At 45.8% G+C, this 18157-nt stretch overlaps 2 protein-coding genes across 3 annotated transcripts in view; both read right to left on the minus strand.

The window, feature by feature from the left end:
• The window catches only part of LOC149348024 (DNA-dependent protein kinase catalytic subunit-like), a 135063-nt gene that overhangs the window by 96139 nt on the left and 20767 nt on the right, over window positions 1–18157 (minus strand). Inside the window, exons 15-23 of the mRNA XM_089587872.1 lie at window positions 17634–17788; window positions 15655–15789; window positions 15456–15550; window positions 13778–13861; window positions 13047–13122; window positions 10939–11115; window positions 9018–9177; window positions 4857–4963; window positions 197–395 (exon numbers count right to left, since the gene is read on the minus strand). Coding sequence (XP_089443998.1) covers window positions 197–395; window positions 4857–4963; window positions 9018–9177; window positions 10939–11115; window positions 13047–13122; window positions 13778–13861; window positions 15456–15550; window positions 15655–15789; window positions 17634–17788 — 1188 coding nt within the window. The remainder of the gene's footprint in view (window positions 1–196; window positions 396–4856; window positions 4964–9017; window positions 9178–10938; window positions 11116–13046; window positions 13123–13777; window positions 13862–15455; window positions 15551–15654; window positions 15790–17633; window positions 17789–18157) is intronic.
• Window positions 623–4308, minus strand: LOC149348025 (uncharacterized). 2 transcript variants are annotated; one of them, XM_089587870.1, is made up of 2 exons: window positions 4112–4308; window positions 623–2983 (listed from the first exon to the last, which is right to left on the minus strand). In XM_089587870.1, exons 1-2 carry the CDS (start codon window positions 4306–4308, stop codon window positions 868–870), a joined length of 2313 nt encoding a protein of 770 aa, XP_089443996.1. In that variant the 3' UTR covers window positions 623–867. The 2 variants fall into 2 exon arrangements, with proteins under 2 accessions (XP_089443996.1, XP_089443995.1); XM_089587869.1 differs by lacking the exon at window positions 4112–4308 and having other exon boundaries at window positions 623–4094.

Below are 18157 nucleotides of genomic sequence, written 5' to 3' on the forward strand. Positions count from 1 at the left end.
TAGAGCTCACATTATGTTTCAAGGCACCACACAACTAGGTGTCGAGTACGCCAAGTCAGCAAGAAAAAAAAAACAATAATGAAAAGGCTAAACAGGTACTAGATACCCAACATAAGGTGCATGTTATCCAATGGACTAATATGTTTGGTTTCATATACTTATATCTAAGAGCTGAGAGGTCTCCTTTCGACCGTACCAAAAGCAATGTCAATCTTGGCGTCGGGAAATGGCACAGCGAAGGCAAGGTGTTCTCGTGTCTCCGGGTCCCAGGATAATGCAGCTGCCAGTGTTTCCTGCTCCAAATCGGCCAGGAGAAATGCACGCCGTTCGCCATCGAGGCTTCCCAGAAAGTCCAGAATCTTGCACCGCAGCGTCTCCAGCTCACTTTCTTGCAGCTGAAGTTCACAAAACAGTTTCACACATACAAGATTGACACAGCAAATACAAGTTTCAGAGACGTTCATCGTGGAGTTTTATCAGTCAAACCTCCGCATTTCTCAACATGTAACAGCCGTTGTCAGCCGCATATCTTAACATGTGCAGTCATTGTCAAAAATATAAGTCCCGAGAGGATTGCTTCTGAGTCATGCAGTGGAACTCTCACAGAATCAGTAGACAGGGTTCATAGCCACCGTGAAGGAAAAAATTCAAGGGTTTTTAAGGACTTTCAAGGCCCTAACAAAGAATTTTCAAGGACTTGAAACAAGACTTTTTGAGATCATAGAAAAAGACCACAACATGTTTTACAGCAAGGAAGCACATCTTTTACTGCACACAAGCAAAAGTAGGCACATTTTCCACAATCAATAGCTAACTAGCTTTTTTTGTCAAATGTATTGCATACAACCCAAAAAAAGAGGCCCATTCTCAAACAGTGGACTCGTGATTAAGTTCCTGAAGCTTTCCCTTCAACTTGTCATCAATTTCTGCAAGCTCCAGAGTCTTTTCTTTTGCTGTTTTTCTCAAACTGTTGGACTTCACAATGAAGGTGATGTCGCTTGTAGCTTCTGCCCGCTCAGCGTAGTTGTCAGCACAAGCTGTTAAATTGGCAATTGTTGCCTCCAGCTTCCTCCTCTTCACCTTCATGCCATGTATTTCTTCTTCAATGTGGCTTCTCTTTGATGCCTTTGACTGTTCAATCGCTTCTTTTTTTTTATCCTCCAAGTAGGCTCGATAGCGGTTGTGTGCAGCCAAGACAGATCTACGCAACTCCTTCATTATTACAATGTTCAGGATGCCACCAGCCTTGCTTACTGCATCGTAAACGATTCGCTGCGACACATATGAGATCTCCTTCAGGTTTTCGACAGAGACGTGGCGGTTCACACTGAAGCCTCTTTCGACAGTTGCCTGCCCGTGGCTCAAGACGAGAAGAAGTCGCACAACTTTCCACAAGTGCTTATAGGATGAGTCAACCTTCAAGAGCTCAAGGTAGAACTCGTCTAGGCTAAAAGAATGTTTGTCAAACTGCTGCAGGTTGTGTTTCTTCTCTTGCAGAAGTTCTGTGTATTCGCCTAGGACCGAATCGCGCTCATGCTCACCCAATCGTCTCACCGCAATGAGGGCGTCTAATACTTTCCTGAAGCCTGTGAGGCACTCGTCTGGTTTCGAGGTCATTTGGCGAGGGTCTAGTGAAGACAGGCTCCTAACTAGATGGTATGCCAGCGGGCTCTTTTGCAGAATTTTCTTGGCGGTACTAATAAGGAACTGTTTGCATTCCATCCTGAAGGCAAATACGTCCTTGGCGCTCACCTTTGCGGCTTTCACCATTTCTTGAGCTGCATGCCCAATGTCAACTTTCTCTGAAGATACATGGTTATTTGGATCTGCGAGATCCATTTTGAGCAAGCCGACAATTCCTGTCGAAGCTGACAGCACTGAGCACTTCATGAATCTCGTGAGAAGTTTCCTCACGAGACACTCCACATCTCTTTTTAAAAAGAACATCAGCGGTTTGTCCATTTGGTATTCCGTGAGGAATGTTTTCAGAATCATCGCGATGCCGAGAGCAAAGTTCAGTTTGGCCAACAGCAGAGGGTCTTGGCAAAATTCGCAGAGCTGTGTAAATGACGCACACTTTGGCAAGTTCACCTCTTTCTTTTTTGCACATTCCACGTACCTTTTCACATCACCCCACAGCGCAATGGCACGTTCGATCACAACAACATTTTCTACCCAGCGATGAGCAACAAAGTTGAGAGGAAATGTCATTTGGCCTGTCACAGTAGAGAAGTCTTCCCTTCGAGCTGGCGCATCATGAAAAATGGCACTGAGGCTTGAAAGAAGATTCTCTATGCCCCACTTGCTGGCAACAACACCCGCCCTGTAAGCGTTATGTATTGTATGCAGTCCGCAAGTGCCCAGGTCCAAACACTGAACTTGATGATTCTGCTGCAAGTGTTCCTGCATTTCCCTAAAACACTTTAGGTTCACATTGGGGCCATCCATAGACAGCTGGACAGCTTTCGCTAGCGGCAAATCTGCCAAGACAGCCAGAAGCTTCTCCCGAAGGTCTTCGGCAGTCGAATGTCCCATGAACACCGATGTATAATATCTCGTGGTTACACGCTCGGGCATGGTACTCCAGTACCGCAAATGGATGTCCATTTGTTTTTTCTGCAGGCAGTCATTCAAAGACTCAAACAGAACGGTGTAGCCATCAGATTGCTCCAATTCACGTAGGCACGAGAGAAAAAATGGTCTCAGACCATGGCACACTACGTATGCAGATTTTCTTTCACCGCAGGAAAATGATTTCGCGACTTCACTATCAGGGAACATTTTCTTGAACAATTCCCCTGTGTGTGATGACGAGTTGTAGGAATAATGTGATGTTACCATTTTCAGGGTCCACAGTATCTCCGCATCGGTTACACACTCGTGCGCTTTGCACAGGCTGCTCACATCCGACGACGTTGATGGGGCCGGCTCGATGCGTTGCTCAGAAGCAATTGCCGTCAAGTAGTTCCGCATGGTACTACAGTAAAAGCTCGTTAATTCGACACTGACGGGACCGCGAAAAATTGTCGAATTATCCGAATGTCGAATTATCGAATGAACAACAAAAAACAATGTTTGCCGCAACAGGACGTATACCTTTAGTTGGCAAGGAAATCTGTAATCACCGTCCGCTTTTTCGAGCGAATTTGAGCGACTACGATAGCTCTAACAGCTGCCAGGTGCTCCGCGGCACACGCGCCGTCAGGGATTTGTTCGGACAAGGCTTCTGCGGCTTCTTTCACCGTGCACTTCGGCATTTGGTGCAACTGCTCACAATCGTAAATCGTCGTCGTTGTCAGCGCCTGTCACTTCAATTATTTCATCCTCGGTCAGCTGACAGGACACGAAGGCGAGGCGGCGCACAGGCCCTGCGCGCTACCCACCGGAAAGCAGCGCGGGGAGGAGGTGAAGGGAGCGCCGCTTCCCGCTTATCTGTTTTTTCAACCAGCGTCCGCGGGGACGGCGTTGTTGCTGGGACCCCCGTCTTACCTTTCCTCTGATCTTTTAACTCTCCTCTTATCTGCACGGGGACTGTGGACGGGTGTCTTATCTTTTCTCTATCTTTTTCTCTGATCTTTTAACTCTCCTCTATCTGCACATGGCAGCGGTGGTGGCTGAGCCAGTAGGCAATCCCTTGCGATTTCCTTTCACCCTTCTCTCAGTCGCAACAAAACAGCAACAAGTAGCGCAGTAAACACGCTGACAAAGCGCGCATTTACCAAAAAAGGCGCCGTAAATAACCGTGATAGCGACTGCTGCCACACAACAAAGCACAAAAAAAAAAAAAAAAGACGCCAGCCGCTTCGGCCGCCGCTAACTCGCTTCCTCAGATGGATGGACGGATGGATGGATGATATGACCATAGGGATGGCCTATCAGCCGTACAGTAGCGCCGCTCATGGCAGTGTTTTTTTCTTTTTGCTCTCGGCACACCGGCTTGGCGGGCTGCGGAGTGAAGTCGAATTAACCGACGCACGGCAGAATTTGTTCGAATTAACGAGAGTTTCGCCCCATAGACTCCTATGTATAATTGTAGGGACCTCGCGCGCGCGTCGAATTATCCGATTTGCCGAATTAACGGGGGTCGAATTAACGAGCTTTCACTGTATTCGCCATAGTTGCTTTCATGTTCGCAATGCGTTTTGCGCTCTTCATATGACTTCTGAGGGCCGATTCACCCATTGATGACACATCGAAGGTTTTCCCACATGTCTTGCACTTTGCCCGATGAGAGTTTGACGTATCCGGAGAAATCCAGTCCCTGTAAGCAGCACTGTATAACCACGATTGCTGAAACTTTCCCAGCATATTGCAGATACGTAAGACGCAACAGAAGGTAGGCTTAGCTGCGGTCGTTGCCGCCACTGTAACCAACTGTAATCACGCTACTGCGTTGTGGCTACAGAAACGGATTGGATTGGATGCGTTGGTTGGCTCGAGTATGTTGTTGCCAGTCATTCAAGACGCATCCACTAAAAACCGGCTGAACGAAAGTCTATTGAAGAAATTCAAGGATATTTAAGGACTTCAAAATAATTAAGGGTTTTCAAGGCCTTGAAAATGCTATTTTTGAATTCCAGGGTTTTCAAGGGTTTCAAGGACCGCTATGAATCCTGGTAGAAGTCTGGCCTTTCGAATGGGTGAGGACAGGAGATCCTAACCCCCTTGGTCCCTTTACTTTGGTCAAAAGACGTACATCACATGCACAAGGGTTGCTAATGTCATCCCGTACAACCAGCAAAACCTTTCTCAAGTTCATGACAACACCTTGACCTACATGACATGAACACCCTTCCCATTTACCCTGGTCACCAAACATGGCTATGAATCTGAGGCATGTGTTTGCATGACCATACCTTGGACTGTTCTCTTTTCTTCTTGTAAAGCATCTTCAGAGGGATTTTGTGCGGGCCACGGGGCCTTGGCCGTTTGATGTCCTCGGTAGGGTCAGTGGCGGACAAGCCTGCGTGGTGGGGGTCAAAGCAGCATGCTGGCCCATTAACAACATAACCCGTGTACAATTTTGAAATCTACTGGACAATGATCCCTTCCAATTATGCAGAAGTGGCATGAGGTGGCTTAAAGAAAGAGGTAGAGAAAAACGGGAGAATGTGATGTGTTCCGGGTTTCACTGCTCTGTTACCTTCTGTCGGGGTCAAACATCCGAAAAGTATGCAGTCAAACCTTGATATAACGAACGCGAATATTAAGAAATATTGGGAATATCAAACTGTTCCTAAACATTTTAAACAAACACATGCAATTTTGACTTTATATATCAAACACGGTTGGCCATACAAAGGATAGCATATTGAAATCCCCTGTGCCAAGCGGGACAAGCTTCGCCACACTGCACAGGTGACTAGCGGTGGTGACGCCGATGTTCACGCTTTTACCTCGCACTCTCCAACTGCGCCATGAAGGATACTACAGCGTGGAGGGTCGATAGCCTGGCGGTCAGAAAACAATCACGTCCCTCACACCTGTCAGCAGTGCACCGGAAGCAGCAGTGGAGTGGATGATTGTGACTCATGTCGACTATCACGGAGGTGATGAAAATGTCGACAGCTTTTGCTCTGACATGCCAATTTTCATGTGGCACGATTGTGATGTGGGGAAGCCACCCTAGCTTGCACTTGCTGCCGTTGCTCACTGGCGGTGCTGTGCGGAGAAGCCAATCTAATTGGTGCTCAGTTTTTTTGCAGCCTCTGGAATCCCCGTGAGCACTTCAAAATGAAGCTAAAAGTTCGAAAAAGGTCTCCCCGTCCCTTTAGTAAGCATCGCCTGAGCTACAATCCCTTCACTGACTAAATTGCTCAGCTTTTGCGGACGTTTTGAACAAAAATTTATTTTATGAATTTCGCTATTTGCATTTTTTTTGTGCTTGCTATAATGAGGCTTGACTGCATATACCAGCAGGTACACAGTTCCTCATTGAAGCGGTTTCCCATCTATTTGGAAAGGCTGGGCTGCAGTTTTCCAACAGTGTGTGCTTGCAACTTGCCTAGTTGAGACAACTAATATCCTGAACTACCAAGTGCTGGGTACTAAATGACTAGATAGTTATTTCCCTACTATGTACACACTTATGCCCACATGCCCACACACACATGCACACACAATTACAGTAATCCCTCGTTATAACGAAGTCATCGGGACGGCGAAAAAATTCGTTATAAGCGATAATTCGATATAAGCAACCGCTCGAAAAAGCTAAAATAGTCGAGATTTAATTGCGCCACAAGTGCGAGGAAGCTGGCGGATTACCTTGAGCCGTTGCCTAGCAACCGCTGCGCCGCGCGGCATCCGCCGGCTGCGGCGGTTGCTAGGCAACGGCTCAAGGTCGGTCTCTGTGCCTCCTCGGAGCACTGCCACAGCGAAATCGCAAGTTCTTGGCCAATTTGCTCGTAGCACATTTGTTACTTCTACCAGCAACTCGGTATTGGTCAGCGATCCTCAAAGGTGATACAGTTTTCAAATTGCTTATACCAGAGTTTATTATCTATATCAAGAACAAGCTTTAGCTCATTTTTGTGATCCAGACGGGATCCAGGCTGATCCGACAGGCCGGCAGGCCACGGCCGGTCCCGACGCGCGCGAGCGAGTGCTCGCGTTGGCTCCCGCTTCCCGTCCGCTTCCGCCGTTCGCAACTTCGCGCCGCGGTGAATCGCGTTCGCTTTTCGCCACGTGTCCCCGCCGTAAGGACAAAATTCAGTCAACCTACCATGCATTTAGACCATTTGTCTCGTCGAATGGCGCGAATCGAGCATGACCGGCCACTTTTCCGCATCCAAGACACCGCGGTTTTCTGTCATCGCAAAGCGCGAGGAAAACTTTATTTTCGTGTGGATTCTGTCACGGGGAACACCAGGAATGCGCTTCCGACCGAGATTAACGGTTCGGGCACGCTGCACCATGGAATTTGGCCCCGCTGAGCACGGGACACTCGGCACTCTCTTGGTGCCCGTTAGGCAAGTCATCGATCGTGGGTTTGGTACTTTTATGGCCTGTTCTATGCCTGCACGAGTCATTCGTCGGCGGTATTACCGTATTTACTCGATTCTAAGCACACCCTTTTTTTCACGATCGCGATGCCCAAAGTGAGAGGGGGTGCTTAGATTCGAAAAATCGAAACTGACCCATCCCCCCTCCCCCCCCGGGCCCCTCTTTTCGCGGCGAAATCTCGATGAAACGGGCGCGAGAAAAAACATTTTATTTAGGAAACATTCAAAAGAAATATAGCTGCAGACAGTTCTGTGCCGCCATCTGTCTTGTAGTGTCGGAATGCAGCAACACAAAAAGCGCCGCAACACAAAAAGCGCCCTGGACGCCGCTGGCCTCGCCCGCTTATCTGTTTTTTCAGCAGCGCCGGCGGACGCATTTGTTGCGGCGACGCGCGTCTTATCTTTTCTCTTTATCTTTCCTCTGATCTCTTAACTCTCCTCTATCTGCACTTGGCAGCGGTGGTGGCTCGGCTGGAGCTCCTTTTCATCCTTCTCTCAGTCACAACAACAACGCGCAGGCCGCGCCTCCTCGGGACTCCGACTGCACATGCTCGACAAAAAAGAGAGCAAGTGCACTTGGCGGCCTCGGCAACGCTCTCTTCCGCGCAAAAAAGGGGGTGCTTAGATTCGCATGCAAAGTTTTTTTTTCAGAATTTTTTTTCCGAAAATAGGGGGGGTTGCTTAGAATCGCGAAAATACGGTAATTTGGCACTGCATGCGCAAAGGGTCGCCGCCACGGCGGCGATGCCTATGCTCGCCACTTCGCTCTAAGCGGGTCAAGCTCTTCGTGCGCTTCGCGTAATGCGGCTTAAAATGTAGGCGTTTGGGTCGGAACCGGGAGAAATTTCGAATAAAGCGATATTTCGAGTAAAGCGATTTCGTTATAACGAGGGATTACTGTACTAGTATTACAATTACTATTATTACAATTTTTTCTGCCACATCCCACAACTTCAAGAGGCAATAAGGGAGTAATTACTCATTGGCATCCACCCAAGCGCAGCCATACGGCTACAAAGGAAAGCCATACAGCTTTCTCAGAAACTTCGTAGTTAAAGAAAAATTCGTCCTGGTCCGGGGTTCGAACCCAGGACCACCGATACACCGGAGCAGTCGCTCTACCAATTGAGCTAACCAGGACGGCAAGCTTATGGTAGGGCGATATCGAATAAGCTTGCCGTCCTGGTTAGCTCAATTGGTAGAGCGACTGCTCCGGTGTAGCGGTGGTCCTGGGTTCGAACCCCGGACCAGGACGAATTTTTCTTTAACTACGAAGTTTCTGAGAAAGCTGTATAGCTTTCCTTTGTAGCCGTATGGCTGTGCTCGGGTGGATGCCAATGAGTAATTACTCCCTTATTACAAATCTACTCCACCTTGGGGGATTCCCCTAAACATTTGACCAACACTGTTCCCACTTCGAGTTATTGATCAATTCGATCTTGCCCTACCATAAGCTTGCCGTCCTGGTTAGCTCAATTGGTAGAGCGACTGCTCCGGTGTAGCGGTGGTCCTGGGTTCGGACCCCGGACCAGGACGAATTTTTCTTTAACTACGAAGTTTCTGAGAAAGCTGTATAGTTTTCCTTTTGTAGCCGTATGGCTGAGCTCGGGTGGATGTCAATGAGTAATTACTCCCTTATTACAAATCTACTCCACCTTGGGGGATTCCCCTAAACATTTGACCAACTTCAAGAGGCATTGTTGAGAACTGGGAGAATGATTACAACTGGGATGAGCAACACAATCTGGAAAAGCTCACACAATTAGGAGCATTTTAAATGAAAATGAGAAGCAGGGGCATATCTTAATAATCAGTAAAAGAGGAAAGAATCAAGGGAAAAAGACAATACATCACTGGTGAGGACCAATCTTGCAACTGGCAAACACTGCTGGTGACACTCTATCAACACCCATACTTCCACGGCATTTCCAAAATCTACAACAGACTCACAGTCACAGCCGTCACTTAAAGCACACCTCTTCAGCCCATAACGCAAGGGGAACTGTTACTTGCCTGACCGTGCACCCAGGGAGAGGTAGGGACAGAGGCTGGGCAGAACCTTCCGGAGGCACTCGTCCGCCACATCCTGTGGCAGCTTCTGTTCCCAGCACTGCAGGGTGTCCAGAGTGGACTTGGCCAGAGGGAGGAAGCTGAGGCCCTGCTGAAGAGCCATCTGGGAGGCAGAGAGGTAAGACACAGCACAACTCATGAATGAGGAGCCACCACAAAATGACAGAGGATTATCCGCAGCTCTGCCTCAGGTAGGGGGCACACCGAATGACGCATGTGATGAACACAGCATGACTGCGGGGCACCAGACGACTTTTGGCTGAGAAACACAGAGGGCTCAAAGGTTCAGCTTTCTCGTCTGGCTTAAAATTACACACTCCATGCTAATCATAGGATGTAATGCAAGACTTCCAAACATGCAGCACATTTTCATATTTGTTCTTTTTCTACAGCATGAGCCGTTATACGGAATTAGCTGTTATACGGAGCCTACCGTGGATCTTGGTATGGATGAAGTCCATAGAATTTGGCAGTGGGTGTGGGTGCCCCCACACCATTCAGTTTTTAGCAGTATCAGTTTTTAGAGGTGCTGCTGTGAGTTAGGCAACCAGTGCAACACCCGAACATGTTCAACACCACAAATACAAAAGTGGGTGCACCACTGATGCACCCTGATCCCATGGCAGTGGAAACAGTCACATTTTAGTGCACGTTCACTCCGGTTTTAAAAAACCCTGTGAATACAGTTTTGTCTGCTGTTGTGAGCCTTTTTGTACTGGCATGTCAAGCTAAACCAAGATGAAAAAAAATTAATGCAATGCATTTTTTTTGCTATTGTTCCAAAAACTAAATCCAGTCTGCAAGGCCTAGTGGAGCACTCTGGAAGAATTAAGACCACCCAGGATCCTTTAGTGCACATTCCAATCTCAGTGCTTGAGTGTTTTTGCCCTTCACATTCAAGAAACGTAGCTGCTGTTTCAGGTAATTGTATGCATATAAGACCATGAAAAGAGATATCTCTCATGACACCACCGTTAAACAAATCCCCACCAGTGATGCTTAGCTGTCACTCCCGCCACTTGTCACTCCAATTCTTTTCCCTTGCTCCCCATTTCAGTCCTTACTTCGGTGAGAACCACCTCTTCTTTTTGCTCGAAATAAAGATAGTCGCTGCTACCAAGACTTTCATCACACCAGATGTACAGGAGAATCGGATGTGTCAAATTCACTCTTCTTTTTGTTGTGTGCAACCATCAGGATTAAGTATGGAACCAAGCAAAGGTCACACCCGGTCACACATCCTTTTTTGCCCTCCTACTGTGCTCGTGAACAAATGTGCTTCACACTGAACGTCCACGGAGCCATAATGGTACAGTGTCACCATTGCCAAGGGTGCCACAGTTGTGTGCTCACAAACGGTACGGGACCAAACTATGAGAGAACTGTTTTGCAGATGAGAAAAACAAAAGACAAGGCCCACATATATGCAAAGGCACCAACCAGGACCTTCTGGTGGGATAAAAATTAAGCGAAAAATTGAATGAAGTGGAGTCGAATAAATGGAGATCAACTTGCATCAGATACAGCGTGACAGAAATAACAGTTGTGACACATAGCTAGCACCGCGCATGCAATGCGGGTCAGTTCACTTTTTTTTTCATTTCTGCACTACGCATTGAATTATGGCTCTCTTATGAAGACAGCACAGAATTAAGGCCACAAGACAGCACAAACAGGACTTCTTTATTCCCTGCAAGGTATGCTTAGTGAGGTGTGGGGGTGCTCAAGAACTGTCACGCATGTAGTGCCGGGAGGCGCCATCATTTCTCTGCCCTCAGCTACATCCCTCCTTCTAATTCCTCACTTACCCATTCAGCTAATTACTAATTAATTAACTAATTAACTTTCCATTGCTTTCACTTGCCTTGAGTGCCGGCAGACGCGAGATGGCCTGCTCGCGAGCGACGGGGCTCGGTGCACGCAGCACCAGCTCGAGGCAGGAGGCCAGGAGGTCGTCCTTGAACTGCTGCAGCCGGCCCATAGTCTCGTGGACAAAGCTCGATACCAGGCAGAGGCAGGCCCTGGCTTCACTCGAGCCACCCTGAAGGAGGCACGCACCAAGCACAGTGTCACAGTGCGAAAAAAAAAAAAAAAAAAACTGTAGGGGCACTTTGGCAGCCTAAAGTGCGCTAGGCGAAAGCCTTTGTCGCGCTACTTCGACTTTCAGTGACTGTCTATATGTTTGTTAAGGCTGGACCGCTTGGGAGCCATCCTCCTCCACTAGCTGCCGCACACTGACTGACTACGGAGCAGCGCTCGACGCCGCCGCGCCTTTTGGCAGCTCCACCTGTCGATGAAGATGACGTCACCTTTTGGCAGCTGCGCTCGTCGATGAGTCGCTGGACGGAATGAGCCATCAAAGGCTTTCGCCTTAAAAAAATGGTAGAGTTTTAATGTAGCTAGACTGAGTAGATATGTGAAAGCATGTTTTTAGCCTGGTTAGCTCATGGTTTTGTTTTGCTAGGTGGTTGGCATGTCTGGCGATGATATCAGACTCAGGTTAAGCTGATCTGATCTGTTCACGCCACAGAAGTTGATGAAGACATCGATGTGCAATGCACAGCGCAAGAGTGTGTTACAGTTTAACATGAGGCGTGATTGGCTGCAGTGATAGCCTAGTGCTCCCGTGCAGTGGCCAGCGAAGCTGATCTGTTCGCGCCACCGTAGGTTCGAAGCCCAGTCACGGCAATACTTATTTCTGCATGGACTGTTGCTATGCTAGGCTTTGCCAAGGTCACCTTCAAGGTCAAGCTTCACTAAAACAAGGTGAGCAGGTTAGACCTCATGAAGTAGTGCTTTTGCACTAAAAGAAATGTTGAAATGGTGTTCACATAATGCAACACTTTAGTATTGGTGTTGGCTGTATGTGCAAGAAAGGTGTACAGTGGGCTGCCATGGGTACTCGATATTTGTCCAATTTTCTATTTTAAAAAGCTCTGCTTTTAGTGAAGTTTGCACATACGACATCCCTGAAAGATTACGCTTAGACCTAGACCCATATTATAGCCCAGGTTTATGGTACTTTTAAAACCAGGGGTCTCAAACTCTTCTCGCTATGCTGGGCAGCATCGGAATACTTTTTTTTTCTGCCATGAAAGAGAAAGAGGAAAAGGTCCAAGAAAAGAGGAAGTAAAAAGCATGCAAAAGTAAATTCAAGCACAAAAAATTGAATTGAATAGGTCAAAAGCTCCAACAAAGAGGGCCACCTGTGAAAAAAAACCTTCAATCCTTTTTCAATTTCTTCCTTATTTCCTCCTATATTATATGCTCTTATTTCCTCCTATATTGTGGACCACAAGTTTGAGAGCCCTGTTTTGAAAGGACATTGAATACAACTGTATCCAGTTTATGTTGTTGCACGAACTCTATCACAAGGTCAGGTCCCCTGTGATTCTGTTCACACTTGTTCAGAAGAGAATGCCCCTTTCATCGCCGAGAAGGGTGGAGTTGGAGTTGGAATACTTTTCCTTACCGATTCCAGTTTAAACTTGTGACACTGGTGACGGCATTGCATACTGTGAGCTTGCTTTGTTTATTTTAAAACTTTAGTTTTTATTTTGCTTTTTCCTGCGTGATAGAAGTGCAGAAGCTACCTTACCATTCGGGCAAGTAATCCTTCATTCCCTGTTGTATTCAACAAAAAAATCTCCCTTAACATCACCAGCGTACTTGTGAAAATGGTCATTGCCGGCAACACCTCAACCGCCTTTTTAGCTCTTTTTTAGGTTATGACAAGCTCTGTGTTCAGTGAATGCAACCCCTGTGTCATTAGAAAATGGTAATCGATCAATCAAGGATAACTTCAATTTGTTCTCGGCATCTCATAAAGGAACCCAATGTGCAAGATAAAATTATTTCACGACTGCATTCACATGAAACCAGCTGGCTGTAGCTTTCTTCGCCTTGATGGTACCAACTAGGTAGCACTAAGTGTCAAAATGTACAGAAAACACAAATGCGATGGCAGCTCACCTCAAAATACATGGACTTCTCACAAATCTGAAAGCAGACAGCCAGGGCCTTGTAGAACCCACTGACCAGGGGATAGCTGAAAACAGAGCAATTTTTAAAAAGCTAGGCATTTAAAAGCAAAAGCAAGAGAGCAATTTTCTAGAAATTGCTTAACCACTACATGTGAATACAAAAAAAAAAGAAAAACAGTTCTCCTTTTGTGTGCATTGCAGGCCATGAAAGGCCATTAAGAATGGAAAACTTGACAACTTGGTATTCAGGGTGAAGTGAAAGTTCTAAATTTTCCTGAGAAGGTACCCCCCCCCCCCCTCTCAAATCTGTTGACTGCAAGATAACTTTTTCACGCCCTTCCCAAGGTAGGCTCACAGTTCTTTCCAGGCATTTTGCCCCCAGAGAAAGCCAAATGCAAGGCCAGGGGAAAGCTAGTATCAACTGTAAAACTAATAAGCTACCCAGCAGCACTGGGAATCAAGGCACACATCTCCCATACAGAGGAGGCCAACCTTTTTTAATGTCTGTTCACACAACTAACCTAAACCTCAATAAGTAATGAAGCTGGAGCGAGATGAAGGTTACTTTCTTAAACTACGAAGTTCATTAAATCAAGAAAGCATGCCGTAGTTGCTCATATAAAAATTTAACTTTCTCCATTTGAGGTGAATGTTGAAAAAAATTGTTTTTTCTGAAATGAGACATGAATGCACTAGCGGTCGACCAGTGACACTGCTTACCGAGTTGAATACTCCACGAACTTCTTGATCAGGACAAATGCCCACTTCGTGAAAAATTCCCTGCGCTTCACCAAGAAGGTGTCTCTATGGAATGGAAGAATACGCACACATCAAAATAAGTGACTGACTCAAGCTGCAGCACCATGTTATTAAAGGTGCACTGAAGAGGAATCTGAACTCGTCTTTTTGCCACGGGAACTCAATCTGCACGTTCCTAGCATTCTTGGAAACTGCGACTTATTGCCCTGTGTGGCTGATTTTCCTAAATCGAATTAACGTCCAGCTCCCGCCTTTTTTTTTTTTAATTCTCCCTCGTACGGTGGGCGGAGTCGACCAACGCGTGGAGTGCCTTGCAGCCAGTCCCGCGGCGGCTTGCCGCTCTGCCATCGGCGGAGTAATACGTAGTAGTCCGTAGAAGCAAATAGTCCGCGCGTATTTTTATTTCTGCGGGCTTATTTTGCGGCTATATTATCTGCGAATGAAACTATTTATTCACGGAAACCTAAAAAACAAAATAAAGCGAAAGTAAAGCCTCCACGGAGCTGGCTGCAAGGCACTCCACGCGTTAGTCAACTCCGCCCACCGTACGAGGGAGAATTTAAAAAAAAAGGCGGGAGCCGGACGTTAATTCAATTTAATTAGGAAAATCAGCCACACAGGGCAATACATCGAAGTTTCTAAGAATGCTCAGAACGTGTAGATCGAGTTCCCGCGGCAAAAAGACGAGTTCAGATTCCTCTTCAGTGCACTTTTAAAGGGCAACTCACGTGTCATTTTTTATTTTACATTTTCAGTTGATGATTGCAAAGCATTTCTCAGACCTTCAGCTCTTAATAGGAATCAATCATTTTTCCAAACAATGACCTATACAATTCTAAAAAAACACAGCAAAAAGCAGGCAGTTGAAACCAAAACTCAAATGTGCAGTCAAAGGTGAAGCTTCATATGACCCAGAGACCATGTCTCAAACATTACCAGCCAAACTCTCATGCAACTGTTGGATGGATAAATTAGCGACTAATATAGGTGATGAGCCGCACTTACAGAATGTGTTAGATGACTAAAAACAAGCTTAACACTCTCACTCAGCAATTACAGTGGAAGTGTCAATAGGTGGCTGAGGTTTGTGACATTAAAAAATGTAGGGCTTCCCATAGAGAGTTCATGAACAGGAAACTATAAAACCAAATCTGTGACAAAACAAGATGCAACACAGCAGAGAAATTGTACAATAAAGGATAAGAAGACTAAGGGTACCCTACAGCACAGCCAACCCTCTTCAACTTGAACACGTGTATTTCGAATATCGGTTTAGTCAAAGATTTTTCACACTGCACGCTGAACTCCACTATCTGCTGTTATGTTCCTAACCACTTGTTTCAACGCGTCCTCATTAAAACCTGCAATAATTTTAAAAAAAAAGGGCCATCAGCCAAGCAGTTTTTGCTGTCCCCATGTCATGCCTCAAACCATGCCATGAAACAACAAGCAGGTATGCACAAGTCTGCCACATTTCATTACAAAGATTTTGGTACTTTGCTTATTTTAAAACTCTGCTTTTCTTAATTTTCTCTGTTTTTGCAGCTTTACAGTGCATGCTTCATTAACGTGCACGAAACACGAAAAAAAAACCCAGGGTTTGCCACAAAAACACAAGCCTCTTCAAGGTGCCAGTCACCTGAAAAAATCCACCAAGTTGATGAAGATGTTGAAATCCTTCGGGCACTCGGCATCAACTCCACATGTAGGGTCCGACATGTTGGCACTGGTTTCCTAATGAGGAAAATCAGAATTAGCTCACTTCGGAAATGCAGTCTGGACAGGCAACAAGGTTACTGAGAGGAAAATAGGAAAATAAAAAAATATGGCATGCTCACCGCTTCTGTAGTTGAGGGCTTCACCGAGAGATTCAATTTCGACATCATTGAGAGAACAGCTGTCAGCAGTGCATCGTAGACATCAGTTACAAAAGTGCTCCGCGCATCTGGAGCAATCTGCATCTGGTTGAGCTCCTGTAAATGTACGATTAGAAGCATTAGAAGAAGACGTTTTCATAGCTTCACATCATATGATTTCATAAGGCGTGTTTTTGGCAGCGTGCTTTCATGGTTGATAATGTCGTAAAGGGTACAAAACAAACAGACTACAGGATAACTCTAATGACAGAACTCGCTAAATGTGTCCAATGTAAACAAAAATATGCTACTAATTGCAGCTATCCCCTGCACTGAAAGTCAAAACGTTTAGTATTACTAAACTTTAGTATGATCAACACCACAAAATAAATAAACTAGTTAAAAAAAAAAACTCCCCTGTGCCCCTTGGTTTCTGTGGCTGTTGGCTTCTGTCATATTTATAACGAGCCCCTCATTCCCCTTCCCTTGTTTGCTTAATTGCTTAGCAAGGGCCTCGGTTCTGGCAGCCTTGATGCCATAGGGAGCATAAGAGGGTTCTCACGCAGCTTCCACCCTCGCCGTTCGATGACGTTCTACGTCACACCTGCGGTAACTCAGGACGTTCTACGTCCGCCGCTTAGGAACGTGGGTGGCGCTGATGAACACTCTCAAGGTTAGGTTACTTGTAAACATAAATACCCCTGAAAGCAGAAGGTTTGACGGCCGTCACCGTAGCTCAGAGGTAGAGCACCGGACGCGTAATTCGGAGGTCGTGGGTTCGGATCCCACCGGCGGCACGTGGTTGTTTTTTCTTCTGCTTTTCTAATCAATTAGCTTTAAGTGATAACATAATCAGTAATATTCTAAATTGATCGACACCACAAAATAAATAAATTAGTTAAAAAAAAAATTCCCCTGTGCCCCTTGGTTTCTGTGGCTGTTGGCTTCTGTCATATTTATAACGAGCCCCTCATTGCCCTTCCCTTGTTTGCCCCTATTCCTTGCGATTGTGTGAAAAATCGCGGATTTAAGCATTTTTCGCAGAATTTTGTGTTGAGAGCCCAATTCTCAATTTTTTATACAACTCCAGCTATGGACGTCACCAGGAATGACCAAACAATGAGAAAATGACTAATTTACCTTATTTGCATGATTACAACAAGAGGAGGAGTTTGATACCCCATGAAAATTTTTAAGTGACTATTATTGCGTTTATATAACGAAATCCCAAATAGCTCAAGCCAAAAATAGCAGAAGGAGGATCTGCTGCAGGTCAGGTTTTTCCCAAAAAAGAAAAAGGAGCCTGCAAGCAGGCCTGAACTTAGTCAAGAATTGCCAGTCCTAGCTTCTGAGTGGCAAGTGTACCTGAAAACTACTCGAGAACTGAAATTCAGTGACGGAGACCTCGCACTGATTCTCTTTAAGCAAAACGAAAAAGGCAAAGCTTTCAATGGCCACTCTTTCTGGGCTGGGATGGAAAGTGTGACCTCAACACTCTCTTCCATTGCAGCGGTTATGAAGACCTTGTATCAAACAAACAACATTCTTGCAGTGAAGATAATACAAGATATTACTCGATGCTGAGTTATAACAGCCACCTCCAATTTTAGAAGGTGGACCTCCGTGGCGTGCAAGGCTTGTGGCCAAAAAATAAACTTGCATGCTTCTTTCGTGCCTCGTGGAATTTCAAAGATTCTTAATTTTGCATTTGCGAAATTTCGCAGATTCCTTACTCTGCATCGGTGGAATTTGGAATTTTCCTCTGCAGAAAGTTAGGGGTATGACTACAGGGGACACACCTAATGGCAAGAAAACAATGAAGTGTGCACTGCACGCAAAGCAAGAAAAGGAGCAAAGGGTGTCGGCTTCTCGTGAGATTGTGGGACTGCAATGCACGCAAGTACAGTATCATCACGATCGAACCGGTACACAGCGAAATTCATTGCCTAATTGTCCCCCACCTGAACATTCGTTGCATCAAGGAGATAGCTCCACAGCATACTGTATCGGCGGTAGGTGATCTTCTGCAGCCTGCCAACAGCGGCATCATCCTCTTCGCTTGCCTCCACATCAGCCACGATGGGGTGGGAACAGGTCCGCACTAGACCCTGGTAGACTGGAAAGAAATCACAATGATAGAAAAACATATTATATCGCAGCAGAAACAAGTGATGTGTGATTAAAAGTAAAAAAAGTGAAACACTGAGATTTTATGTGAGCTGTTTGAACAAGAATTTCACGATAAACATCAAGTCTGCGATGTTTATTAGCAACAAAGATTAAAAGATTAAAGCAACAAAGATTAAAAGCAACGAGATTAAAAGCAACAAAACATACAATGAAATTGAGCACATGGCGAAAGATACAAGTATTTAGAGTTAAGTTCTGTTCTGAAAAATAAACAGCAGGAAAAAGGAACACATGTAACCAACAGCTTAATAAACTGGATGCTAGGTGCCCATCATTCCCCACAGTAATGCAGCAC

The sequence above is a fragment of the Amblyomma mixtum genome, chromosome 4 (assembly GCF_055824585.1).
Source record: "Amblyomma mixtum isolate Tamu chromosome 4, ASM5582458v1, whole genome shotgun sequence".
Lineage (NCBI taxonomy): Eukaryota > Metazoa > Arthropoda > Arachnida > Ixodida > Ixodidae > Amblyomma > Amblyomma mixtum.